Source organism: Chelonoidis abingdonii, chromosome 26, assembly GCF_003597395.2.
Source record: "Chelonoidis abingdonii isolate Lonesome George chromosome 26, CheloAbing_2.0, whole genome shotgun sequence".
Classification (NCBI taxonomy): domain Eukaryota; kingdom Metazoa; phylum Chordata; order Testudines; family Testudinidae; genus Chelonoidis; species Chelonoidis abingdonii.
Genome location: NC_133794.1, coordinates 12,167,416 through 12,194,988, shown reverse-complemented (window position 1 = coordinate 12,194,988; position 27,573 = coordinate 12,167,416). Strand labels below are relative to the sequence as shown.

Genomic DNA, 27,573 nt, shown 5'->3' with positions numbered 1-27,573 from the left:
TTAAACAGACCATATTCTCCGAGGTGCCACTTCTCTTTCCCGGCAGCAGCAGCAGGCAGCTTAGTTCGTACACCTTCCCCTACCTCCCCACCACCGGTCGAGCCAGGATGACCAGCCACTCAAAAGAATTCAGCAGCCTCAGCAACAGCTCTCTCTCATCTTGGCAGGCGTCATGGAATCAGAACAGCGGGAGCTCGGTGGTGACATCCTCTGAATACGACAGCTGCAGCAGCCCTGGTGGTCCAGCCAGCAGAAGCTTCAGCACCTCGAGTCTTGGTGGATACACATCTTCCTCCTGCCCATCCGTCTTCATCAACGAGAAGTTCTTGACGCCACTGAGCCTAGACATGGACCCCATGTTCCAGGAGAGGAAGAAGCAGGAGAAAGAAGAGATGAAAATCCTCAACAACCAATTTGCATCCTTAATCGGGAAGGTAAGAGGAGCGCCAGGTTCAAGTGACCACAGAGGCCAGCAGGGGATGGGCTGTGAGGTGCCTGTGGCAAGAGAGATTTGGCTCTAAATGTTGGCTAATTTCCCAGTTGCAGGGATAGTTCTTTCCTCCTGTGCTGTCTATTGTACCAAAAGGTTGCATGATTATTAGCTAATTATGGCAAGTACCCGGTCCATTGCTTCAAAGACCCTGTCCAGCCCCATCGGCTAGTAATCTCCCTGGTTGATCACTGGGAAAAGGGAAACTCAGTCACTGATGGAAGTAGCTGTGGGATAAGCAGCAAAGACAGGGGCTGTGAGGACAAAGGATGGAGCAGGAGAAGTTTCATACCTGTAGCTGGGCAAAGAACCAGCACAGCAGGTGCAATAATAGCCTATCGTTCTTGCTCATCTTGTTTTCTAATGCCAAAAACTAGAGAAAACTAACTAGCCAATAATGTGGTGGGTGATGAGGGGGTAAAGGAAGGATCACTGGATTTGCTAAGTAAGCTCTCCTGCAGAGAGTCTTTCATCTGCTAAGATCCAGGGGAAGATAGAAGATTTTCTCAAAGCAAAACAATTTGCCTACTTGAGGCAGGTTCCTGCAAAGCTTTTATAATCTGTAAACAGATGGTAATCTCCCGAAAGGGTTGCTTCACTGAAGTATATCATGTAGGCAGCTAATTCCAAGCTACTGTTGTTGTTTTTTTAAAAAACCCAGTGCTAATATGGGTATGAACTAGTACCGTAGGGGTCTGTTTTCAGAGCATCTGCCTAAACTACATCAGCACAGCCCGCGTTTCCGTGTACAGTTGAGCATCCAGGTAGGCACAGCTGCCTGCTGGAGCGTGCAAATGTGATGATCTGTGCGTTGCACTTTTTCAGGTGGCAGCCCTGAGAACGAAATCTGGTGCATATGAAATTCACCCCTGAGCAGAGAGGTCACTACAAGACCCAGGCACCGCTTAAATCCTCAAAAATGGCCTTAAGTGGTGCATACAAATCCCACCGGTGATTACAGGGCCTCCTCTGTGTCTGACCCACATGAGAGCCTGGTACAACCCTAGATAGGGTGCATCAGCTCTTTAGCTCAAGGGCTTCTAGCTCTGGAGATATCTGGTGTGTCAGCCAAGATGGCAGCCATCTCCCACTGGCCTTCTACGCAGGTGTGAACTTCAACCCATTGGCAGAGAAATGTAACATACAGTTGTGAATGTGCCACCGGACAGGGAGTGTTTCTTTTTATCAGGAATTCATATGACCTCAGACAAATACCACCTGGGCCATAAAACCCTAGGGTAGTCGCTATGGCCATAGCTGGGAGGTAGGGGGTTGACTGTTCCCAGTCAGGAGGCCACGCACCTTTGGGATCTGTCATGCAGCTGAGGATGAGTCCTGGTCAAGCTGCTACTGACTCTGGGTTTCCTCTGGATGTGGCTCACATGTGTTTGGACAGGAGGCAGATAATGGCTGCCTAGTGGGTTCTCGGTTCTGACCCCTTTCTGCAGCCTAACGAAAACAGGAACACAGGATATTGGACTGGAAGGGACTTCCTGGGTCGTTGAGACCAGTCCCTGCTATCCCAGGAAACCCTGGCATCTCATCCTGTTCATACTTAGAAAACCAGAAACAAGAGACCTCCGGGAATAAGGTGTATGGCAGGTTCTCCCACTCTGTGCTCAGTGATGATCATCTAAGCCCCATAGATCAAATCTTAGGTCCCCCTGTGAAAAGCCCCAGTAACTTTGGAAGGAGGGGAGTGGCATACTCTCTCCTCAATCCAGACTTAGGGACCAGAACACCTAGGCTGCAAGGTCTCAGCCATCCCTGCAGCCTATGAGCAAGAGTAGCAGCAACCACCTGCTATGCTCCTTTCACGCCTGTGTTTGGAGTCTCTGTATTGTGCAGGGACCCGGTAGCCACTTCCCCAGCCCACCGGCCACCTCACTGTCCATGACTCCTCCTCACTAAGCTCTGCCACAGAGCTCTTGTTCAGTGGCACTTTCCAGGTTGGCTCTCCGTGCCCTGCTGCCTTGTAAATCCGAAATGGGGCCTTTCCTAGTGTGTCCTGGAGGATCTTTCACGCAGGCACGGGGTGGACTTGACTCAGTGTTTGTGCCAGCTGTTTCCAGCAGTGCCTCTGTAGACTTCAAATTGGATAGACATTTCTCAGAACCCCCTATGCGGAGTCCAGCAGAGAGAGGCAGTGAGGTATAATGAGTAGAAAACTGGGCTGGATTCTATTTCTGTCTCTGCCTGCTGCGTGCTCTTGGGCAAGTCACTTCCCATCTGTACGTCTGCTTCCACTCCCACCTCTTCTCTGTTTAGATGTAAGCTCATCAGGGTAGATGTTGCTTCTTATTTTATTTATTATTTGTATTATGGTAGCACCTGTGGGCCTTAGATATGGAGCAGGACCCCTTTGTGCTAGGTAGTGACTCCTGTTACGCTAGGTGCTGTACCTTATTGGTTAGGAGCGGTTCCCATCGCTCTAGGCGCTCTGAAAACACAGACCAAAAAGACAGTCACTGACCTAAGCTGCTTACTATCTAAGCATATGACAAGAGACAACAGATGGATGCAGACAGGGCTAGGGAGGGGCACTAGGAAACAGCTAATATTGGTCAGCCTCAGAGGCAGTGACCTCAGCAAAGCAGTGGCCTAACCATTGCCTGGTCTTCTTTGTAGGCTGCATGGCAAAGGAGAGTTTTAACCAGGGTTTGAAAGGTGGGTAATGAAGTGGCTTTGCAGACATTCACATGGGAGTCCTTCCAAAGGATGGCAGGGGGGCAGCATGGGAGAAAGCAGGATGGTTCTCCTTGTGTGAGCACTGCTTCGCACAACAGGGCCCTGATTTCAGCTGGAGCCTCGAGACACCGCTGTAATGTAAAGAAGAAGGCAGATCAGGAAGGTCATTCCACATCTGCTGACAGCTGAACCAGGGACAAACTAAGCAGATAAAACACTTTCTGTTAGAAGATCTTGTCCCAGTGGCCAGCACATTTTTCTACCCCTGGGCAAAGGAAGTTAGATCAATCCTCAGCTGGCAGGAGCTGGCAGCTTTGCACAGATGATGCTGTTACTATCCTTCAGAGAGGACACACAGTCTCATGGGTGAGCCCTCCCCTCAGCTGACTTAACGGCCACTTCACAGCATTGGTGGCAATTGGCAGCTCTGACCTGCCGAATTAAGTACAATTGAAGCAATTTGTTTTGTGCGCGGAGTGGAGAGAGGAGAGCTGGCAAATAAATGGTTAATGGAAGCACTTTGAGGCTGAAAAGCACCGCATCATTGCTGAGCCGTATAGCCATCACCGCGAGTATGGGAGTGTGCCAAGTTAGGATGGCAGCTGGGTGACCAAAAAACATGTACTCACACACACACCGAGATGCATACCAACTGACAGGACACAGGGGCTATCATTCTTGCTGTGACTGTATGTAGCTCCGTAGCTGTGCACGGCCCTTTGCAGTGCAAACGTCGGAAGCTGATTCGCACAACATTACTCCAGTTTTGCCCCGGTATCAGCCTATTATTTATTGATTGTATGGCAGGGCCGCCTGGGGGGGGGCAAGTGGGGCAATTTGCAGGGGGCCCCACGAGAGTTTTTGGGGGCCCCTAGAGCGGGGTCATTCACTCATTCTGGGGGCCCCAGAAAACTCTCACAGGGCCCAGACCCCCAGAGCTTCTTCCGCTCGGGGTCCTCAGTGGCAATTCGGCAGCCAGGGGTCCTTCCACTCCGGGACCCACCGCCAAAGTGCCAGGCCTTCAGCGGCAATTTGGCGGCGGGGGACCCAGGCCCCCTGAATCCTCTGGGCGGCCCTGTTGTATGGCTGTAGCCCCGAGTAACTCTAGTCACAGCACAATACAGCTCTAGTTGTACAAACAGAGATCAAAAAGACAGTCCCTTCCCCAAGGGGCTAATCATCTAATCCTTCCAATTTCAGTGGAGTGACACTGGCATGCACTGCAAGGATGCAACAGCGAATCAGGCCCGTATTTATGTTTTAGGACCAACCACTATTACTGGTTCCTGCAGGGAAGCAAATATCATGCTAGGTCAGGGGTCAACAACCTTTCAGAAGTGCTGGGCCGAGTCTTCATTTATTCACTCTAATTTAAGGTGTCACACGCCAATAATACATTTTAACTTTTTTAGAAGGTTTCTTTCTAGAAGTCTATAATATATAACTAAACTGTTGTTGTATGTAAAGTAAATAAGGTTTTTAAAACGTTTAAGAAGCTTCATTTAAAATTAAATTAAAATGCAGAGCCCCCTTGGACCGGTGGCCAGGACCCAGCAGTGTGTGTGCCACTGAAAATCAGCTCGCGAGCCTTGTGCCATAGGTTGTCTATCCCTGTGCTAGGCCAACTGGGCTGAGGAGGTGTCTGATCATAGTGTTCTAATGTGTAGTATAGCAGCAAGATGGGGGCCCCTGTTGCGCTGGATGCTGCACGGACACATAGTAAGAGACAGTTCTGTCCCTAAAGAGCTTACAGTCTTAAGGGGCAGAGGCTGGGGGGAGGACATGAGCCTGATGCTCAGGAGATCCAAGTTCATTTCCCTGCTTTATCTCAGATTTCCTCTGTGACCTTGGCCAAGACACTTGTCACTGTGCCTCATTCCTCTGACTGTAAAATAGGTATAATAGCAGCGCCCTACCTCACAGGGCTGTCATGAGGAAAAATGCATCAAAGATCGTGGAGTGCTCAGATACTACAGTACTGGTGACCAAATAAGTACTTTAAATAGAGGGGAAACTGAGGCACAGAGGGGGGGTCACTGGCAGAGTTCAGGTCTTCTGCAGCCCAGTGTGGTGTGCTACTCGCTGGACCATGTTCCCTCATCAAACCAATACACAGCTGCATGAAGCATGATGGACATAGTCCATACAGAAATCAAAGCACTACCGGCATACGTAACAGAGATGCTGCCAAACAGACTGCAGCTGAAATGAGGGGGGCAGATGGATGCCCTAGCAGATGAAAAGGCAAGTTGTTACTTGTAAAGAAAGATTGCAAAGATGGACAGAGAACAGAAAGATCAGGCAGCCAAACAGAGATGGCACCTATACATGGATAGATGGATAGATTCAATGCATGGGCTGATGAAGAGTTTATCTCTGTTGGCTCACAAGAATGTTATCCAGACTTCAGATTCACAGAGGAAATAGTGGCTTGTATTGTTTATGCCCCAGGTGACATATAATGGTGTGGGAAAGATTCCGATAGAGATTAGTATTATTCTATCCATGAGACCTTGCCTTGGGATTCTTCTACCAGCCTCTTCTCTCCACTCCTTCCCATTTCCGGGAGTTGGTTTTGCTATTTGAACCCTGATCTGCCACGTTCTCTAGATGGTGCTCTCAGCAGCCATTCACAGCTGTTCCCCTCTATCCTGGGCCTCTCTTTGCATGTCCTTGATGTTGTTCAGTCCCATAAGTTTTCCCTCTTTAACGTTCGATGGAGGTGTTCTATTGTTTGGCTCTTTTTGTGCATTCCTTCAGCTGCCCAGTGGCGTGGTAAAAGCTCTGTCTTCATTCTTTATGCATGTCCTCGATATTTCCCACTTCTTTTGTATAAAGCTTAGGCACTCAGGGGTCGTCAGACTCTCTGACAAATCTCAGCATTCATTATAAAGTCATTCCATTTAATACCTAGTATTTTTCTATGGCTTTTGTTCTTGACGGTATTGAGATGATTATCTGACCCCTTGGTAGATCTGCAGCTTCTCACATCCGTATGCGAAGACAGAAATAAATTTTGAGTTGAAGCTTTACAGTTTGATCTTAAGTTGTCAGTTTTTGACGACATGTCCGATAGGATGTGCTGATCAGCTGACTCGAGTGATCTGTCGGGCTGATTTGATTTAAGGGATGGTCTGTCAGGAAACCACCAAGTACATAAAGCGAAAGCCTCCATATGGCAATGTAATGCCCTTCTGTGCCTGATCTGCATGGGGTGGGATTCTTTTACAGCTCCTTGTTTGAGAGCCCAGTTGTGTCTCTCAAGCTGTAAAGCTTTGTGCATGTATCTCTGGAGGTCCCAATCTCAACGTCTAGCGTGTTGGCTGAAGGGGTTCACATCAGCCCTTCCGTCATCAACCTTACTAATGTCTCTGGATTCCATTCTGCAGGTCCAGTCCCTGGAGCAGCAGAACAAGATTCTCACGATCAGGTGGAGCTTCCTGAGAGATCAGGACAATTCTCGTTCCGAGTCAGATATCAAACTCCTCTACGACCAGTACACGAGCAAACTGAAGGAAGAGATGAGGGCTATCAGCCACGTGAGAGAACAGCTGGAGTCCGAGTTGACTGAGGTGTTGAAGTCCATGGATAACATCCGAAGCAGGTGCCATTCGTCCTAGTTTGTTGGGGGTCTTTGGAAATACAGGAATTAATTTGCATCCTATTGTTAGGTACCAGTTCAACACTATGGACTGTGGATAATAAGAGAATAAGATGGATTTCTTCTCCTATTATCCATACTCAGAAACCTCAAGAGTCTGATTTTGGACAGATGATGAGCTTTCCACAAGAACAGCAAGTTCTGAAAATAAGGCTCATGCTTTTTTCCTGCTTAATGAACTTAGACTAGTAGACAAATAGAAATCCGTAGAGGGAAAGAGAGAGAGAGAGAGAGAGAGAGATTCTAAAGGCTTGTCTAATCGATTTGCACACACAAAATCACAGTTGCATGAACAGATGTGGGATTTTTGCATGCACAAGTGCCCTGTTTGCACGAGTCAATGATTGTATTTTGGCACAGAAATGAATGCCTCACTCATTTCAAGGGAGTGCTCTCTGAGCCCCTGTGAAATGTGCCCCCTTCTGTCATGTTCTCCCAATCTGCATACTTTAGAAAGTGGGACTTTACCCCTGGGTTAACTGTTGTATTGTCCCAGTTATTATGGTTTTACAACTTTTAAGGAGCCTGATTCTTCTTTCACTTACAATAATTTTACACCAGTGTAACTGCATGAACTACAGCTGAGTTACTTCTGATTTACACTGGTGTAAACTGAAGCAGAATCAGGTATAATATTCATTATGAGTCTGATTCTTATACCCTTTACATCACTTTGGCAGTTGAGGTAGTGTTGCCTAGTGGTTACAATATTGGACTGGGACTCAGCAGACCTAGGGTCTAGTCTCGGCTCTGCCACTGGCCTACTTGATTACCCTGACCAAGTCACTTCACTGCCTTGTGCCTCAGTTTCCCCATCTGTACAATGGGGATAACAATACTGTTTGTAAAACATGTTGAGATGTACTGATAAGTGCTATAGATGAGCACAGATGTAAAAAATTAGTATTATTTAAGTGATTGTAATTATTTAATCTAATTTACATGGAATTTAAGCCCACACAGTCAGAGTGGTGCAAAGGAGCCTTAGTTTCTGTTAGAGTCATGCCCCTCTGAATTCAGCCCCTTTGTGATTGACAAATCAGCCCCAACTTTTATGGGTTTTGAACATGTTGGTTATTTGTACCTTTTCAGCCAACACTGTGAACAAACCATTTTCACACAATGGACTCACTGTTCACCTGGCTTAGTTCGATCTGTTCCCCCACTGGGATGGTTCATGGAACTCGTGAATAATTAACAGTGAATGTGCTTTTCAAAGCAAATTTTCAGACCAAACAAACCACTGAAGTAAAAATTCATGGCATTTTGTGGCATTCGTGAAAAGTTGAAACTTTTCATGGTGTCCAAAAAGTTTCTCAAATGAGGTCTTTCTCTGCAACTTGGGGTCTTCAAACCACAATTTGAAGACTTCAATAACTCAGACATAGGTTAGGGGTTTGCTATAGAAGTGGATGGGTAAGATTCTGTGGCCTGCAGTGTGCAGGAGGTTAGACTAGATGATCATAATGGCCCCTTCTGACCTTAAAGTCTATGAGTCTATAAGTGTATGAGTAAATGCATGGTAATCGTGCAAATACTTGTGCTTAACTATTTGACCCAACAAATCATAGTGAAGCCAGCTCCCTGCTTTTATTCCAGGTATGTTCCTCAGCTGATGAAAATAAATATAGCTCCTGGATTATTCACAGCAGCTGAGGATCTGGCCTCAAAGGCTGGACTTTTCCTTTACTCTTCAACCAGCACTTCATTTTGCACAGAAGGCTTTTTTCTCAAGCATTTAGAAAATGTCATTCTTTACCTCATATTTTCCCAGGCTGCTATAATAATATTTACTTTTTACCATCCAGAGATCTCAGGGCACCTTTACAAAGATGAGTAAATATCCTGATCCCCATTTTACAGATGGAAAAACTGAGACACAGGGAGATACCACTAAACAGCAGCAGTAGGTATTAGAACTTAGGTTTTCTGATGCTGCAGCTGTTCAAAAACCAGAATTTCTGTCCCCTGGGAAATTCTGGTGTTTTGACATTTTGCATCAGTCCTGCATTGTCCGTGAAAATGTTGAAACTTTTCATGGACCAAAAATGTCCAAAAAATTTTCAATTTAGAAATATTGTAACATTTCATGACAGAGACATAGGGAGAGAGAGGTGCATCGTGGGAGTTGTAGTTTGGCCAGGTAGCAGGTCCCATAAGGGAGAATAGAGACATGAAAGGTTCACAACTACAACTCCCATCTGGCACCATGGTACTGAGACGGCCTCAGAGATCAATGTCAAGTCGATCAAAAAACGAAACGTTTTGTTTTGCTTTTCTCAACAGAAAACTCCATCAAAACCAATTTTTCCCCACAGACTATTTGCTGATTGGAAAATGCTTGATTTGAAATTAGTCAAGCAGCCCCTAGCTAACTCCGAGTCCACTGACTCAGACAGGAGGACCTCATACAGTGTGTTTTTGCTACCGTGCACCCTGCTGCATTGCTATTCAATAGACAGACCAATTACCCTTAAAGCTACACGCTACCACACACGTCCTCATGATCATCCTGAAGGAGAAAACGAGCTGTGATCTGTTTGTGCTCGGCAAGGGTCGCTCTACCCCTGCACGAGTCACCTCCCCGCTCCCAGGCCCTCCACGCCCAAAGGCTCCTCTCTGCCACCCTTCTCCAGCTGAAAGCTGGATAAGCCATGGGGGCAGGGGTGAGCGTGGGTTGCGGACAAGCCCGACTGCCATCCCATCAGGATTGTTGTTTGCGCAGCAGGTGACATGATGTCAGTGCCCTGCAATGCGTGAAGCATTTTCGGCAGGGGTTGGGGTGCTGATGGAGCGGGAGAGAAGCAGGCTCTAATTAACAACACGTGCACTGGCATGAAATCAGAAATTTCAGTTAAAGAGCAGAAAAACCAGAAGAACCAACCACTTCTCCCTCTTCGCCTCCCAATCAAGGCTTATGAAACAGTTAAATACCAGGGCGAGGCAGAAACAATGGCATCACCTGTCATTGTTGTTGGGTGTTTTTTTCCTTTTCCCTGTTCTCCTCCCTTATGCCCTTCCCCTAGACCAGGGGTGGCCAACCTGAGCCTGAGAAGGAGCTCAGAGAATTTACCAATGTACATTGCCAAACAGCCACAGTAATACATCACCAGCCCCCCATCAGCTTCCCTCCAGCTCCCAGCTCCTCCTGCCAATCAGCCCCTCCCCCTCCTCCCCGCACCTCCTAATCAGCTGTTTTGCAGCCTGAAGGAGGCTCTGGGGGGGAGGAGGGAGGATCAAGAGCATGACAGGCTCAGGGGAGGGTGTGGGAAGGGGTATAGTGGGGGAATGGCATGTGGCAGAGCCAGAGGTTGAGCAGTGAGCACCCTTCCCCATCCCCCGGCACATTGAAAAGTTGGCGCCTGTCGCTCCAGCCTCGGAGTCGGTGCCTATACAAGGAGCAGCATATTAACTTCTGAAGAGCCACGTGTGGCTCCAGAGCCACAGGTTGGCCACCCCACGCCCTAGACCCAGGCCACTTTAGCACTTAGATTGTAAGCTCTCTTGGGCAGGGACCATCTTCCTGGGCAGTAACCGGCACTCTTACCGCAATGCAAATGATTATTATGAACAATCAATTATTAAGAAGAGCCACAATAACTGTGGGATAAGTTTGGGTTCGCTATTACTATTAGATTTGTCTTCTTTGCAAGGGTTACGCTCACTTGGGCTCCAGCACGGTTTCACTTAGATGTCAGATTGAGGCTACATTTCTAAGCAGCTCATAAAGGGTTAGTGGCAGCTATAAGCATGTCACAAGCGAGAGTGGCACGTGCCACACGCTCCCCATCAAGCACATCACGAGAGGTGTGGTAGCCTGCTTATGAGCCAGGGTTATGAGTGACCGATTGACCTGCTGGACTCCATAACAATTGATTAGCCATGTCTTAAAACAGCTAGGAAGCATTTATTAACCCTTTGCAAACTCTTTATGCAGGTACCCTCAATGTAAAGGTGTAACAATGCTGCCTCTAAGAGCATCAATTCAGGACAAATTGCTCAGAGCAGGGCAGTCATGGCCCAAGGGTGGAGTCTTTTACTCTTAAGGCTCATCAAACCAGCCAAACAGAGAGGACTTTGGTCTCAACCCGCTGGCTAACCATAAGTTATACAAGCAATTCCCTTAGAGACTCCAGCCTCTCAGTATCAACACCGGCACCACTCGTAATGGGGAGGAATGGTTATGAAAACCAATACCCCAGTAAAAGAAAAAATGGTCTCCCGATCCCAAATGACCAAGCCCCAGACCCAGGTCAATACACAAGTCAGATCTTACCCACAAATCACACTGTTGCCAATCCTTTAGACTCTAAAATCTAAAGGTTTGTTCATAAAAAGAAAGAAATAAAGACGAGAGCTAAAATTGATTAAATGGAGCCACTTGCATACAGTAATGGCAAAGTTCTTGGTTCAGGCTTGTAGCAGTGATGGAATAAACTGCAGGGTCAAATCAAGTCTCTGGAACATCCACAGCTGGGATGGATCATTCAGTCCTTTGTTTAGAGCTTCAGTTTTCAGCAAAGTCCCTCCAGAGGTAAGAAGCAGGATTGAAGACAAGATGGAGATGATGCAGCTGCCTTTTACAGTCCTTTTGCTGTGTGGCTTGTGCTGCTTTTGTTCCAAACACAAGCTACCCCAGCATATGGCATGAAAAAACCTTAGAGTTCGGTCCATAGGCATGATCCTGCCTTGCTGAGTCACAAGGTGTATCTGCCTGCTCTCAGTGGGTCAGTTGTATAACTGATGGTCCTTAATGGGCCATCAAGCAGGCTAGGCAGTGCTGACACCACATTGTCCGGGGTGTCACCCAGAAGCACAGCACAAGTTTGAAATACAGACAGTATAGAGCCAATACTTATAACTTTAAATACAACACGATACATGCATAATCGTAACTAGCGAATCATAACCTTGGTTGCACCAGTGATCTCTGCAGTCACTGTTCATGTCAATAACATCACAAAAGGGTGTCCATCATTTCCTTTAAATGACCCTTTATCTTTCCCACTCTGATGGAAGTTGAAGGAAGGTGCCATTGCTGCGCTGGGTTGGGTTGTTTCCTTTCGAGAGAGGCAAATGGGGAATTTGGTCCCCTGGATGCAGGGTGGACCAACGAGGAGACCACTGGCCTAGGGTTCAGAAGACCTAGGTTCTGTTGCTAGCTGGACCAGCCACTTCCCCTCCCACAGTTTGTCTGTTTCAATTATAAGCTGTCTGGGGATCACTGTGATTTTTATTGATGTATTGGTACAAAAGGCGTTAGGTGCTACTGTAATAAATAAAGCAACCTGTGAGATCTCCAATATAGAATTTAGCTAAGCCCTGCTGGGTTTCACACTAAACTGCTTCTCTCTCCGTAGATACGAGGATGAAATACATAAACGGAGTGCCATGGAATTCACCTTCACGGAGCTGAAAAGGGTAAGTGGCCATACATTTTCACGAGGCTGTGTGCACATCTACAGCAAAGATGCACCCTTAGTGGAAGGAGTGTCTAGTGGTTAGGACCCTAGCCTGGGCTCAGGAGACCTGGATTTAAGTCTCTGCTCTGCCACAGACTTGCTGCATGGCCTTGAGCAAGTCACATCATTTTTCTGGCGCAGGGCCTCAACGATATTTAGGTGCTTAACGTCCAATGATATCAAAGGAAGTTAGATGCCCAGATTTCTTTGAGGACCTGGGCCTCAGATCTCTGTGAAACAGAAATAGTATCAGCATGGTGAGGCACTCAGATACAACATTCACAGAAGCCAGGTAAGCACCAATAAGAGGGTTGGGTTGGCTCCGTATTTGCATGAGAAACCTGCCCATATAGGAAACCTTGGCTAGCTATACACCACGGGGGGGGGGGCATCGACCTAAGATACGCAACTTCAGCTATGTGAATAGCACGAAGCTGAAGTCGGCATATCTTAGGTCGATTTACCTGGCCATGAGGATGGTGGTGAGTCGACCGCTTCCGCTCCCCCCTCTACTCCGCTTCCGCCTCTCGCCATGGTGGAGTTCCAGAGTTGACGGCAGAGCTATAGGGGATTGATTTTATTGCGTCTACGCTAGACGCAATAATTCGATCCCCAATAGATTGATCACTACCTGCCAATCCGGCAGGTAGTGTAGACATACCCATAGAGCATGGATACCCAGCACTAGGGTGACCAGATAGCAAGTGTGAAAAATCAGGAGGGAAGGTGGGAGATAATAGGAGCCCATATAAAAAAAGCCCCAAATATCAGGACTGTCCCTATAAAATCGGGACATCTGGTCACCCTACCCAGCACAAAGAGACCAGCAGCCGTGAGTTGCGGAGCCCAGATCAACTGCCTGCAGAGCTAAAATAGACATTCAAACCTTGGCTCTGAAACCCGGAAAGGGGGGAAGGACTCAGGGCCCAGGCTCCAGCCCGAGCTTGAACATCTACAAGGCCATTTTTAGCCCCGCAGCCCAAGCCCCACAAGCCCAAGCCAGTTCACCTGGGCTCTTTTGCTGTGTAGCCATTTCCCTACAGTGCTAAAGGCAGGGGCTCAGTAGATGACAACCTGGGCCATGAGGACCACAGACTGGTGGAGGTGATGTATTTTGAAATGAACCATGCACAAGTGAGGACCTGAGCACCTGTGGTTGCTAAAGACTGCATAGCATTTGATGCAAACGCATGGAGTATTAGCTGCCATGTCTTAGCCAAATTCTAATAGACAAGATTCCTGTGCCATTTCGAGTTGCATATACCACAGGATCTCAGCCTGGGGTCATGATCCAGTAGGGTCGCAAGGAAGGGTCGTAACCACCTTCCCATTAGCAGCATCCTGAAACATTTCTCTACACGAGGTCACAGTATGGAAAGGTTGCAAACCAGTGGCAGATGTGTAATGCACGTGTTAAACAGCCACCATGTTCTACCCCAGAGGTAGCTTCACTTGTGACGAGTGAGTGGGAATCAATTGTTGCGTATATGGGTTTGGAATCTTTGGCAAGGAAAGGTAGGATGATATGAGCTGAGGAAAATGCTCACAGTAAATGACTGTTCTTGTTAATTACAAGTTGTTCCCAAGCCTGCTCATAGCCTGGTAAGCGCAGTTTGTGCCGCTTCTGTTTATTGCATCAGTGTTTTCAACAATCTCTGCTTTTCCTTATGATTAAAAGGTGACTGTTTATGGGCCAGTTCTGCTTGTTTCCTTTTATGGAATGGCTATTAGCCAGGATGGGCAGGGATGGTGTATCTAGCCTCTGTTTGCCAGAAGCTGGGAATGGGCAACAGGGGATGGATCACTTGATGATTCCCTGTTTTGTTAATTCCCTCTGCAGCACCTGGCATTGGCCACTGTAAGAAGACAGGATACTGGGCTAGATGGACCTTTGGTCTGACCCAATATGGTCATTCTCATGTTCTATGCTCTACCTCCTTCTCTGCACTCAAGCACTAACAAAAAGAAATTCTATCTAGAGATCTTCTTCTCAGATCACCCACCCTCAATGGGAGCAGAAAAGCAGGGTCCCGCCAGCAACATCCACCACAGAATCATAGACTCATAGAATATCAGGGTTGGAAGGGACCTACGGAGGTCATCTAGTCCAATTCCCTGCTCAAAGTAGGACCAACCCCCAACTAAATCATCCCAGCCAGGGCTTTGTCAAGCCGGGCCTTAAAAACCTCTAAGGAAGGAGATTCCACCACCTCCCTAGGTAACCCATTCCAGTGCTTCACCACCCTCCTAGTGAAAAAGTTTTTCCTAATAACCAACCTAGACCTCCTGCACTGCAACTTGAGACCATTATTCCTTGTTCTGTCATCTGGTACCACTGAGAACAGTCTAGATCCATCCTCTTTGGAACCCCCTTTCAGGTAGTTGAAAGCAGTTATCAAATCCCCCCTCATTCTTCTCTTCTGCAGACTAAACAATCCCACTTACCTCTCCTTATAAGTCATGTATGTGCTCCAGCCCTCTAATCATTTTTGTTGCCCTCCACTGGACTCTTTCCAATTTTTCCACAACCTTCTTGTAGTGTGAGGCCCAAAACTGGACACAGAATGGATGGATAGTGTCCTGCAGAATGGACGGATAGTATCTCAAAAGGACACTGCTTTCTCCCAGGACTGGGTAATCAGTGCACAATGGAGAAGAACTCTCATCTCAAGGCACAAGTCAGAGCCCAATGTACAGATCGTTTGTTACTAGAGCTGATATGTCTTCTTTGTCCCACAGGATTTAGACGCTGGTTCCATGCGTAGAACTGAGCTAGAGGTAAAACTGCACGGGCTTCAAGAGTTGATGGAGTTAAAGAAAGCCGTATATGAGCAGGTAAGACGCAAAGCTAAGACAAGATGCCTAAGTGTGTGTAACGAGGCTGGAGGAGCTGGGAGAAATTTTTCAGCAGACTACTTTCTTTCTGGTGAAAAATGCAGTTTCGGCAGCACCAAAACGTCGCGTGAGTTTGTGTCCGCTGCACCCAATTGTTTGTTTTGGGGGAAATGGAAAGAAAAAGAATTGTGAAAAAATGTGACAGATTTCACTGCTGTGTTTGTGAACTTGGGATTTTTCAGTTTGAAATGACTTCTTCTTTCAAAATGTCCTTTCAGTTTCTGTTTTCAATGTCCAAAAATGTGTAAAAAAAGGTCAAAATGGAAACAAAGGGGATGGAAACAAAACATTTCATTGGATCCCCAATGATTTTTTTGGCTGGACTTTTTAATTTGCCAGCGTTTTTGAAAACATTCATTCTTGGTCTGGCTGAAATTATGGGGGTTTTTGACGATTTTTTGAAATGGTCAACGAACCAAAAAAATCTGTGATTCACCCAGCTCTATATGCTAGGGAAACCCAGTCACTTACCGGGCAATTCCATTCTGAGTGCAGCTGTGTAGCATATGGTTAGTGGATTAAAGCTCCCAAGACAATGCACCTGCTAGGAAACGCTTTATTCTCTCCATTCTGACCTGCAACGCTTTCTCAGACACATCTCTCTGGGAGTGAAAGGAAGACAGGTCAAAGCACTCTGTCCCAGATCTGAAAATTAGAACTAGCCAGAGTTGGAGAAGGAAAAGGGGGAAATTGTGCAAATGTTTTAATTTTTTTTCAGGAATTTTTCTCCCCAAAATTTTGAAATAAAAAGAAAGAGATTTCAAAAGCTAGTGAAATGTCCAACAACTTCAGCTTGCCCTATAGTTCCTCAAAAAACAAGGGGAATGTCAAGAAGTATCAACGTTCTTGTTGAATATTCTTTTTCATTTCAAAAATTCGACATAACATTTCTAAATTTGAAATATTTCAGCTAGATCTGCTGAAAATGATAAGGAAACTCACCTGCCCAACTGTCTGTCTAGGCATTTATACTGCATTCATCTCCCACGTCCCCTGAGCAGGTCTTCACTGCAGAGAAAGGTGTGTCCCTAATCTGGGTTAGCTAAAATAGAAATGAAGACAGTTAAAACCTGTAGAGGATTCAGGAGCTAAAAGCCCAGTTTCCATGGCTAACCCAAGTTATAAGAACACACCTGGTTTTTGCAGTGTAAACATATGTACAGACACACCCGGTCCATCCCAGAATGGAACTGACCCACCATATTTATTGACTCCTCTCTCTGCCCCAAAACATTCAAGAGAGAGATTGGAAGCGCAGCGCCAGAGTTTCTTCTCATTCCAAAATTAACCAGGTGTCACTGTCCAGGTTCCCTCCAGAGATGGGAGATCAGCGGTTATCACTGGCTCTGTGCTGAGCAATGCAGAGTGTTTTATAGGGTGTCCTGCCTTTTTTATGGTCACCAGAATGCACAGCCTCCAAAACGCTTGGGGACCTTAATGGCCAGGGCTACACTAAAGACTATAAGCGCCATTGCTTTACCATCTTCAATCAGAAAGGGTCCAATGGGCACAATCACTGCCTACCGCATGCAGCTGTGAAATGTGTCAAGCCTGGAGTGGCAGGGGAGTGGTACGGTGAAGGAGCAGGGCTCCATCTCAGAGCTCGCCAGCACCTGGACTAAGAGCTTTCTGAATGTGAAGACCACTTGAGCGCCTTGGCCATCCAGGCCCTCTCAGAAAGGAGAGGGGTCAGTTCTGGTATCTTGTTCCCCTGGTTTTCCAACGACCCTGGAGTCTACCTTTGGTGGGCTGGGGAAGTATCTTTCGCTTTTCTGTACTTTACCCTCTTCCCAAGGGCATGCCAGAGAAGTCGAACCTTCTATACCATCACAGGGCCAGGTTCTGATCTCAGTTAGACCAATGTAAACCCAAAGTAACTCCATTAGGTCTGATTTCTCCTCTCACCGATGGTACATCAGTCTAACTTGACCAATGGTGACCCAGCTGGGCCCCGATTTGGCAAAGTCCCGGAAGCATGTGTGATGGGCCATATGCATTTGCTGAGTGCTTTGTTGCACTGCAGAGCATGCTTAAGGTTAAGCAGAAGCTTAAGCATTTTGCTGCGCCAGGGCATTGTTCCTCATCTCCACTGGGGAGTAGGAGCAGAATTTGGCCCACTGATTTCCTTGGAGTCATTCCAGATTTACGCCACTCTCAATGAGATCAAAATCTGGCCCACTGAATAGCACAAACTACCCCTGAGCATATGTCTGCAATAAAAAAAAACTCATGGCATCAAGTCTTAGAACCTGGGACAGCTGACTCGGGTGCCGGGGGCTACCAATTGCAGTGTAGATCAGGGGGTAGGCAACCTATGGCACGCGTGCCGAAGGCGGCATGCAAGCTGATTTTCAGTGGCACTCACACTGCCCGGGTCCTGGCCTTTTATCACAGTGTAGATGTAGCCTGTGTCATTTTTGTAACAGGATTTTGTTAAGAGAAATAGCTTAGCGAGAGTCAAAGAAAGGGTATTAAGGCATATTAGCATCAAAAAAATAGCATCTGCAGTTAAGCTAGCTAGGATGAAATTACAAGCCCAGTGCTGCAAAGCATATATTTGTCTCCAACTGGGATCTGGAGGGAATCCTCAACCAGCAGCCTTATCCGCAGCTCCTCTACGGTACTTTATAACACAACTGATGCCTTCTAACCTTGTTCAGCCTTCCCCCAAAGCACCTGGAACAGGCCGCTCTCCAAGGAATGGGCTCAGCCATTCCAGTTTGCAAGCGTGCTGAGCGACAGTCATCTTTAAACTCGCACCAGCCACCCTCCGATCAGCTGCTCAGCAGCGGGTGGGAGGTGTTGGGGGGCAGGGCGCAGAGCGGGGGCAGGAAGAGGCGGAGCAAGGGTGGGATGTGCTCGGGGCGGGGCAGGGCAGGAAGAGGCGGAGAAAGGGCGGGGCATGCTAGTGGAGGGGGTGGGGCAGGATGGGAAGAGGCGGGGCAAGGTTAGGGCCTTGGGGGGAAAAGATGGAGTGGAGGTTCCTTAAGAAGAAAGTCGGTACTTTAATAGCACAGCCTCCGCCTCAATGAATCGACCCAGGGAATGCAGCTGATGCTCAGTTGCGTGGTGCTGATGTACCATTGTAACATGCAAGTGAAAAAGATTCTGCTTTTCAACAGTAAAGCGCCAAGTGCTTTCCAAAGCAGACCAGTATCATTCTCCCTGTATTCTAGGTGGGGGAACTGCGGCACACATCACCCAGCCATGCACTGGGCCTAAACCCCAGGTTTCCGGAGGGCTAGGCCTGTGTCCTAGCCACTAGCCCGTACCGCCTCCTGATTGACTTTATAAGCTGCCAGGCTGTCTCCCAGTCCTGGCTGTGCTGCTGGAAAAGGATGTACTGGAGACGGGAGGAAGTCGTCCCTGTCCACCGCAGCACCTACTGGCTGGCTGTACGCGCCCCTCGCTATGTTCCCAGCTGCTTCTTGAATTAATTTCTGTTGGGATTCACGCTGTTGACTTTGGCAGCCTGTTATGTTCTTTCATCCACCCTTTGTGCAAAGAAATTATACCTGCCCCGGCCGTTCCACAGACTGAGCCTGTTTTCAGGTTACGCCACTTTTCTAGGAAACCTTGTGGAGCTATTTGACATCAAGGATCTTGTTTCCTGGATCCCTCGCTTTGCCTCCTCTTTTCCAAAGCTATAGGGGCCGAGGGAACAAATCTTTCTTCTATGGCAAGAGCTATGGGGGAAGGTCTCTAAGGGTATGTCGACACTGCATTGTAAACTTGAGTCTGGAGGACCGCGTTTGTGTTTCCAAGCCCACGCTTGAACGACCACACTGAATTGGAACCCTGGGTTTACAATTGCTAGCTCCAGCTCTCACAGTCATGTTAACGCATCCACACTGCTCTGCATAGACCTTCTGCCTTGAGTCTTCAGCTAGAGTTGTGGCCACACTGCAGAATGACAGGGCTTGGGTTCTGACCTATCTCCCTAGCAGGGTCATAGGACCTGGGTCATGAGTGCTTGCTGACTCAAGTCAGATTGATTTGTGTGTGGACAGGAGGACTTGGGCTCAACCTTACAGGAGAACTTGGGCTTAGTGTGTGGTATAGACACACCCTAGCCATGTTATCTGTTGTGCATAGTTTTTCCCGGGTAAAATTCAAAATTGATAGTGGAAGGTCCCTTTAACAGCATTATACAGTAATGTCTTCTGGGACTTCCATCATAACTTACAAAGTTTTTTTGTTGGTCCTGCTGACATGGTAAGTCTGGATTAGTGGTTAGAGTAAGGGGGAGTCAGGACTTCTGGGTTCTGTCCCCAGCTGTGGGAATATAGCCTAGAGCATGTGAGACTTGGGAGTCAAGATTCCTCCGTTCTATTTCAGCCTCCAGGCGTGCACTCCGCTGGAAGAGAAAAACTTGGTTCTCTTCTCAGTGAAAAACTTTCCTTTGAAATTGATTTGTCAAATAGTCAGGAAAATCCACCAAAAAACATTTGAACGTGAAATAATCTCCCTTTTTGAACCACCTCTACTCCTCCCTGAGGTAACTGATATGCAACCTAGCCTCTAGTTTGAACTGGTTTCCTCCGTTATTCTGTAATGAGAGCCGCACTAGCAGAAAAGTTCTTGGGCATAATTCTGCTCTTACGAGTGTTTCGCAGCCTTCTAACTCCACTTACCTGATTCTGCTCATCCATATAACGGCGGCAGTCACAAGCAACACCGCTGAGTTACTCCTGATTTATGCTGGTGTGAATGTGAACAGAATCAGGCCCTTTGTGCATGGAAACTGCTCCAACATATGAATTCTCCCACATTAATCTTTCCTCTAACAACCCCTATAAATTTACCTGGGGATCAAGCTTCAAAGGGGAAAAAATACATTTAAAATCCTGGTTTCAGAGTGGCAGAGAGATTTGTCACTGGTAACAGATGAATCATCTATCCAGTCCGAATCATTGTTCCCCCAATCAGGGAGAGGTAATGCAAACAAAGCCATAAATGCCCTACCTTCTAGCAAAGCCTTCGGTAGGAGGGCTACAAAAGCATGGAATAAAAGAACGTTGACGGGGACAAAAGGCTGAAATGTCAGAGACTTAGTGTTAAGAGGTAAACAAGGAATAACCCCACTGAAATCAGGCGTTACGCCATCATGAGAGGAAAATGAGACCCATAGTGAGATGCAGAATGAAAGAGGATTATCGGGCATTCCACTAGCTTAAGATCCCTTCAGGTTTGGTCTTGTCTGAGTACCAACCGCACAGGAGTGTGGCTTCCTAGCATAGATTAGGATGTCTTTTTTTGATTTGCTGAACCATGTCTGCATCTTTTGTCACTTCTCCCGAGTCATCAAGAACAAACACCCTAGAGTCAGGAGTTGCAACGTGTGTATACAGGCTGATATATGCATACCACTACTGCCGAGTGTTGGATGGAGTCACACCTTCTCATGTGCAGGAGAAGGCACAGGACGTATAGTTCCCATGGTGGGGGATGGCTTAATACTGAGTGGTGGACAATGGAGAGCTCCCTTTAGTTCGGCTGTATTCCCAGAGAAAAGCCTCCTAGTCCTGTGTCCAGCCGCTAGACCGTGTAATCATGAGACAGTTGCAAGCCCATGCCACTGATAGTTTCCTCATGGAGGGCATATGTAACCAAGGACATATGGCCACCTTAGCTCTGCAACGTGTGCAGGCACCACACTGCCCTGGCATGTGTCATAGGCCGTATATTGTCAGGAGCTAATGGTGATTCTTCTTAAGTGCTCAGGGGCCTTTGCTGCAGCATGTGGACCCATGTTCTATCTATAGCATTGGTGTGGAGTCCCAGGGGGGCATGTTGTGCTGTCCAAAGTCAGCCCTGAAGTCCATGGGCAGCCACAGTATGTCAGCAGGTATCTGGCACAAACTAGCTAGCTAAGAACATAAGAATGGCCACACTGGGTCAAACCAATGGTCCGTCTAGCCCAATATCCTGTTGTGGCAGATCGCAGACTTACCAGCACAGCGCTTCCTACTGTCACGCCTGCCATAGTCCCTGTGTCCCTCCCAGACCCTGGTGCCTTCTTATCTTGGGGTGATGCCCCACAGCAGCACCCCCACACTCTGGGTCCCCCTCCCAGGGGAACGTCCACCTCATATACCCACCTCGCCTCAGTGGCTACTGTCAGTCATCATCTAGCACCCTTTTTCTGGGGCAAACTGCAGTCTGTAATGGCCACTCATCACTGGCAAGGGGTTTGGACCAGATGCCTCTGCCTATACCTGGGCTGCATCTCTGGGGTCCCAGTACCTCCTTAGGCCTTTAACAAGGCCTCAGCCAGGGCAGTTGCCAGGCTGGAGCGCCCCAGTTCCTTATGCCCTTCCCCAGCACTGCTCTGCTTCAGGTACCCTTGTGCTCCCACGCAGCTAGGTCCTTCTCGCTCCAAAGCTAGACAGAGATCGACTGCCTTCTGGCTCTGCAACTCTTTTATAGGGCCTAGCCTGGCCCTGATTGGCTGCCTCCCCTCCTCTTCTTTTTGGCTTCCAGCCATCTCCAAAGACTGGCTTTTAACCCTTTCAGGGCTGAAGCAGGTTGACCGTCCCTCTATACCGGTCTTCCAACAGTGGCCAGTACCAGACGTTTCGGAGGGAATTAACAGAACAGGGCAATTATCGAGTGATCCATCCCCTGTCATCCAGTCCCGTCTTCTGGCCATCAGAGGCTGAGAGATCATGGGGTTGCATCCCTGACCATCCTGGCTAATAGCCATTGATGGATCTATCCTCTATGAGCTTATTTAATGTTTTTATATACTTGTGGCCTTCACAGCATCCCCTGGCAACGAGTTCCACAACTCTCCCATTAATTCACACTCCCATGGCCCTTACCTCACATGCCCACTGCAGATGAGCACGGCGTCTGAGTATTGACATGACCACAAACTTTTGCTAAATCAACTATCACCCACTAGTGCTCTCATGCAACATGAGTTCATCATTTTGCCCAGGATCTGGGAGAATTAGAAATCCCAGCAATGGCCAAACTCAGAGCCACTCCTCTGAGCCCCAGCCCAAACCTTGGGGAGGGTTGATTGAATTAAGCAGGACACCAGAGCCAAACCACTCTATGGTGAGGTTTGCAAACTTGTGCCTTGACTTATGAAAACTTCCCACCTCCCAGCTGCTTATGGGAGGGACTGGGCTGGCTCTGCACAGCTGACTATAACCTTGCTTCATACGTGTCTGCTCAGTTCTCCTCTCCTCCCTGCCATCCAGGAACTTCGGGAGCTGCTGGCAGAAATCAAGGACATCTCCGTCGTCATGGGGATCGATAACAGATGCAACCTTGACCTGAGCCGCATCGTGGAGGAAGTGAGGGCGCAGTATGAAGCCCTCGCTTTCAGGAGCTGGGAGGAGGCAGAAGCCTTTACCTGGAGCAAGGTACACAGCTCTCTCTTGTAGGAGACATGACGCAAAGCCATTGGCGTGGGGGAGCAGGAAAGAACATGCCTAGAAACCATGGGGACTGGGGAGCGGTAGATAGACAGAGAGGTGGTGGAGAAAGAAGAGGGACAAGGGGAAGTGAGAGAGTTAGACAGTGTCTGTCCCCGGCACCCGTGAGGGACCAGCTCCCTGCAGAATCCTAGGCATGGCTGCAAGGTGGAGAGGGGGTGACGCTGTTTCAACTCTTCCCTGCAGCTAAACAAAGGAACCACCCACTCCGCCACATACAGGGACCAGCTCTTCAGCAGCCGGCGGGAGATCGCGGAGTTGACCATACAAATTCAGAAGCTGAGGACCTGCATCGTGGCCCTGAAGAGCCAGGTGAGGCCTGGGCCCTGGGAGAGAGGAAGCCTCAGGCATTGGAAACACAAGAGAAACGGCAGCCGCCCCCAGATCCGAGCCAGGTGCTTGCGCACACCCGTCACTCCCCCTCTTGGGATGAGTCTGCTGGGGGAGTCTCTCTTTATTCTCTGTGTTACCCTAGTGCTTACAGGCCTCAAGTGAGATCAGGGTCTCATCATGGCAGGCACTGCACAGACACACAGTGGGAGACAGTCCCTGCTCCAAAGATCCCACAATCTAAATAGCCTAAGGGTGGGAGGGGAAACTAAGGCAGAGAGAGAGATGGCTGTGATTTGCCAGTAATTTGTTGTGGAGGGGAGAGTGAGGGTGGAGGTGGGAGAGGGCTTTGGGGGAGGGGATGGGGATGTCATGGGGGGGGGGAGAGGGCTTTGGGAGAGGGTGGGGATGTCATGAGGTGGGGTGAGTAGGGCTAGAGAGGGAGGGGTGGGGGATATCATGCATGGGAGTGGAGAGGGCTATGGAGGGAGCGGAGTGGGGATGTCATGGGGTGGGGGTGGATAGGGCTATGGAAAGAGGGAATGAAGGATGTCATGGAGTGGGGATAATGGAAGGAGAATGGGGGGAGGGGCCATGGGGGTTGGTTGGGGACAGTTATGGGGAGTGGGGCTGGGGAGAAGTTATGGTGAAAGTTGGGGTGGAGGTGGGGGCAGGTGTGATATGAGGTAAGGTCGGGGGAGAATGGTTATTGCGGGGAGGGAGGAAGATTTATTATGAGTGGAGGGAGGTTTATGGAGGCAAAAAGCACTTGAAGAAAATAGCTGCTGCCCCTTCCTGCTGTTTCTAAAATGTGGGAAGTCTCCCAAAAGTAGCCATTCGAGCATTTCAGACTCCCCCACACACTCCCCATAGACCCACTGCAGCAGCAGCAGCAACCCCCAGACCTCTTCATTTATGCTCCAGGCAGAAAAGCACCCAGAGATCAACTGAGGCTCAGAAAGGCTGTGCAGGAAATCAGGGGTGTGTGCCTGGACCCCTAGTCACGGGAGGGGGGGGGGGAAGCTGCCCGTCTGGCTCAGCACCCGCTACCCACCTAACATCACTTCCCTTCCCCTTTGCTGCCCCAGTGCCTGCGTTTGGAAGAAGACATCAAAGAGGCCGGGGGAAATGGCCAGCTTGCCCTCCAGGATGCTGAAGCCAAGCTGGCCAAGCTAGAGGAAGCCCTGCAGAAAGGCAAGGCGGACATGGCTGGCTTGGTGAAGCAGTATCACGAGCAGATGAACATCAAACTGGCCCTGGACGTGGAGATCCTCACCTACAGGAAGCTGGTGGAAGGCGAGGAGAGCAGGTGGGTCAGATGGATGTGTGCAGGGGAACTGACATGCTTGAGCCTCCTAGGAGAAAAGCAGGCACCCAGCGCATGAATCTGGCTCTTTAAAAGCCGGATCCAATGTCCTTTCAAGTCAATGGAGAAGCAGATCCTGAGCCTCATCCTTTCCTCTGCTGCTGGCTGAACCAAACCTCTGGGCCTGAAACCTCCTGCCCCAGATGTGGGCATGTTCACATCCGGACCTGAACTCTGTAGCTTGGAGGAGTCTCCAGACATAACACAAAAGGTGGTGGGGTAACACAGAGGGACCAAGCTGTGCAGTCAGCTACACCTGTGCAAACCCATTGGAGCAGGGGGTCCCAAACTGAGATATCTCGAGGGGGGCCCACACGGGACAAATTGTGCAATGGTGAATTGAATTATTTACTCATTTAATTTTTTGCATTTTCATAATAGGCTACTCAGCTAAAGCTTTAAAACTCTGTGGGAACTTGTTATATAAAATACAGTAGTTGATTCACTTCAGGATGTACCAGTGAGAACACAGAGACACAAACATACAGAGCCCCCACCTCCAATCACCGTACAGCGTGGGTTCAGTTGCCAAGTAACTATCCAGTCTAACTGAGCTCAGAATTTAGTCAGTGGGTTTTTTTCAGATGTGAACATCGCACTATAACTATATCTGTACAGAATAGTGAAATATGGACAGATGGCTAAAGACGGGTAGTGTTAAGGGGTACACAGGCAGCTGATTCATCTGGAAGGGGGTACGCAGATCAGCTGGTAGATCTGAAAGGGGGGTTGAGTGGAGTTGGTTGATCTGGAAGGGGGTACGCAGATCAGTTGGTAGATCTGGAAGTGGGGTTGAGGGGAGTTGGTTGATCTGGAAGGGGGTATGCAGGCAGCTGGTAGCTCTGGAAGGGGATATGCAGGCAGCTGGCAGATCTGGAAGTGGGGTTGAGGGGAGCTGGTTGATCTGGAAGGGGTACGCAGGGAGCTGGTTGATCTGGAAGGGGGTACGCAGGTCAGCTGGTAGATCTGGAAGGGGGTACGCAGGGAGCTGGTTGATCTGGAAGTGAGTACGCAGGAAGCTGGTAGATCTGGAAGGGGTATGCAATACTCTCTTGTGTAGAGAGTCAAATTCTGTCTTCATCTCCACCCATGTAACCCCATTCAAGTGGGGACAGTACACATCCATTTCCACCTATCTAACCTCCCTGAGGTCATTCGGGTCACTGGGCCTGGGTATCACATTGCTTGGAGGGCAGCATTTTGCACAAGAGTCTGAAACCCATCTGTGTTCCATAGCCTTTTAACGTCTGTCTTTATCTTCCCAGCACGGAGTCCCCGACATGCCCTGTCGTCAGCAGCATCCACTCCAGCCCTAGGCACTGTAAGCATCTATTACTGTAGCTTGATGCAAGTGGCAGCGGTAGGAAAAATAAACACTGAGCCATTACTCTCTTCTCTTTTCCCAGCAGTTTCATCCATCTCCAGCTTCTCGGGATCTTCCCAGCTGGCTTCTCGAGCGAGGGGCAGTTCTACTGACAGAGTGACCCGAAATGGAGCGGTGGCAGAGGCCGTCCTCACCAGGAGCCAGAGCGGCGGCTCAGCAAGTCGGGATGCAGGCGAGTGGCTCAGTGGGGCACGTCCGAAGCATTGCTTGCTGTCTGATGAAGAACACCGCCGCATGGAGTCGATTCCTGCGGAATAGATGCCAGATGCATTGGCAACTGTTCCTGAACAAGACCAAAATGCCTCCTCCTGAAGCCCAATTCTTGCCAATGTCTGCGGGGCCAAGAATGGGAATCAACATCAAACCAGTTCTTCCCAATGTTTCCTTGACGCCTTCCCAACTCAATCACTGGTTAGAAGCGGGACCCCCATCCTGGCAGAACTTTCTTTGAACGTGCCCAATTCTCACACCAGCCCCAGCAAACTCATCCTGATCCTACCTCCCTGAGGCGGGACTTGTAAGGCTTAATTAATTGATGTGCTTTGAGATCTTCAAACTGAAAGCTCTGCAGAAGAAGAAAGTGTTATTACTTAGGCTCCAACAATGATAAACTGAAGGATAGTAGCAACATAGTGGAAAGTAGCATGGGGGAGCCTGGTTTCTAGAGCATTGAACTCAGGAAACCTTGATTCTATTCCTGACTCTGCTGGGTGAGCCATGCTCCTCTGTATGCCTCAGTTTCCCCATCTGTGAAATGAGGATAATGTTATTGACCTCCTTTGCAGAGCGGTTTGATATCTCAGTGCTAGATAAGAGCTAAGTATTATGAGTTATTTTACCAGTATTACCAAATGATTTCTCGCGTTCCTTCTTACTTTCGTTCTTTGGTTTGTGCAGATTTGCATTAGGGTCTCTTTCACCAGCTGCTGATGTGATGCGTGCGAACGTTCTCAACCACATGAGTTGGCAGAGTCTGTGTTTGGTGATGTTTCAGCTCTGGCGCTCTGGCTACTCAGGGGAAAATTTTGTGTAGATCCAGAATCCTCAGTCAAAGGCTTTTTTCCTACTGCCAGTGAGGACTCTATCTTGAGGGTGTCCTTTAAAAATAAAATAAAATAATCGTGACCTCAGGTACGCTGGTGTAAATCCAGAGCAACTCCGCTGACTTCAGAGGAACGTAGTCCAGATTCTGATCTGAATTACAGTGCTGTAAAAACAGGTTTAATTTACCGGGGTCAATGGGGTTAGGGCCTGTCTGTAATCTCATTCCCACTAGCATAAACCCAGAATGACTCCACAGCAGGTTTATCCTAGTGTGATAGAGATCTTAAAAGAAACCCGTAGGTTTGCAAGCGTCCTTCTCTATGTTGCTTGCTAATGGCCCAGTATATTGAAACTGAACATGGTTTAGAAATCTATTATTTTTTATTGTTTCTCCTGGATTTGGGGGGTTGGGCGGGCGGGCCAGGTGCACTTTTCTCAACTGGACAGTAAAGCTAGATGTCAGTTTTAGTTGCGGCTCATGGTGGGTCAAGGATCCCAATTCTGCAAGGTGCCGAATTCTCCTTTACCTTGTATGGTTGAGTGCCCATGGAATTGCTGTAGGAAATCCCACTGCACTCTGGCTGTTCTGTATCCTTTCGGTGCCGACCTCTGCACCCTTTAGCAGAGAAGCAGCACAAGGCAGGGACACCACTCAAGGTCCACCTAAGCAGGGTGAAGTAGACCCAGTGCACGAGGGAGACCGTCATCCTCAGAGCTCCTGGAGGCTACACAAAACCCAACGCGACTGTAAAAGACAAGCCTCAGTGCGGGAGGGAGGTTAGTTGTTATTTGTTCTGGGATATTT

At 48.4% G+C, this 27,573-nt stretch overlaps 1 protein-coding gene across 1 annotated transcript; it reads left to right on the top strand.

Moving 5' to 3' along the window:
- On the top strand, nt 1–27,168 carry KRT80 (keratin 80). The gene is made up of 9 exons (XM_032786820.2): nt 1–434; nt 6,568–6,782; nt 12,200–12,260; nt 15,041–15,136; nt 22,408–22,572; nt 22,831–22,956; nt 24,063–24,283; nt 25,606–25,661; nt 25,750–27,168. Exons 1-9 carry the CDS (start codon nt 108–110, stop codon nt 25,980–25,982), a joined length of 1,500 nt encoding a protein of 499 aa, XP_032642711.1. The 5' UTR covers nt 1–107; the 3' UTR covers nt 25,983–27,168.
- The last annotated feature ends 405 nt before the right edge of the window (nt 27,169–27,573 follow it).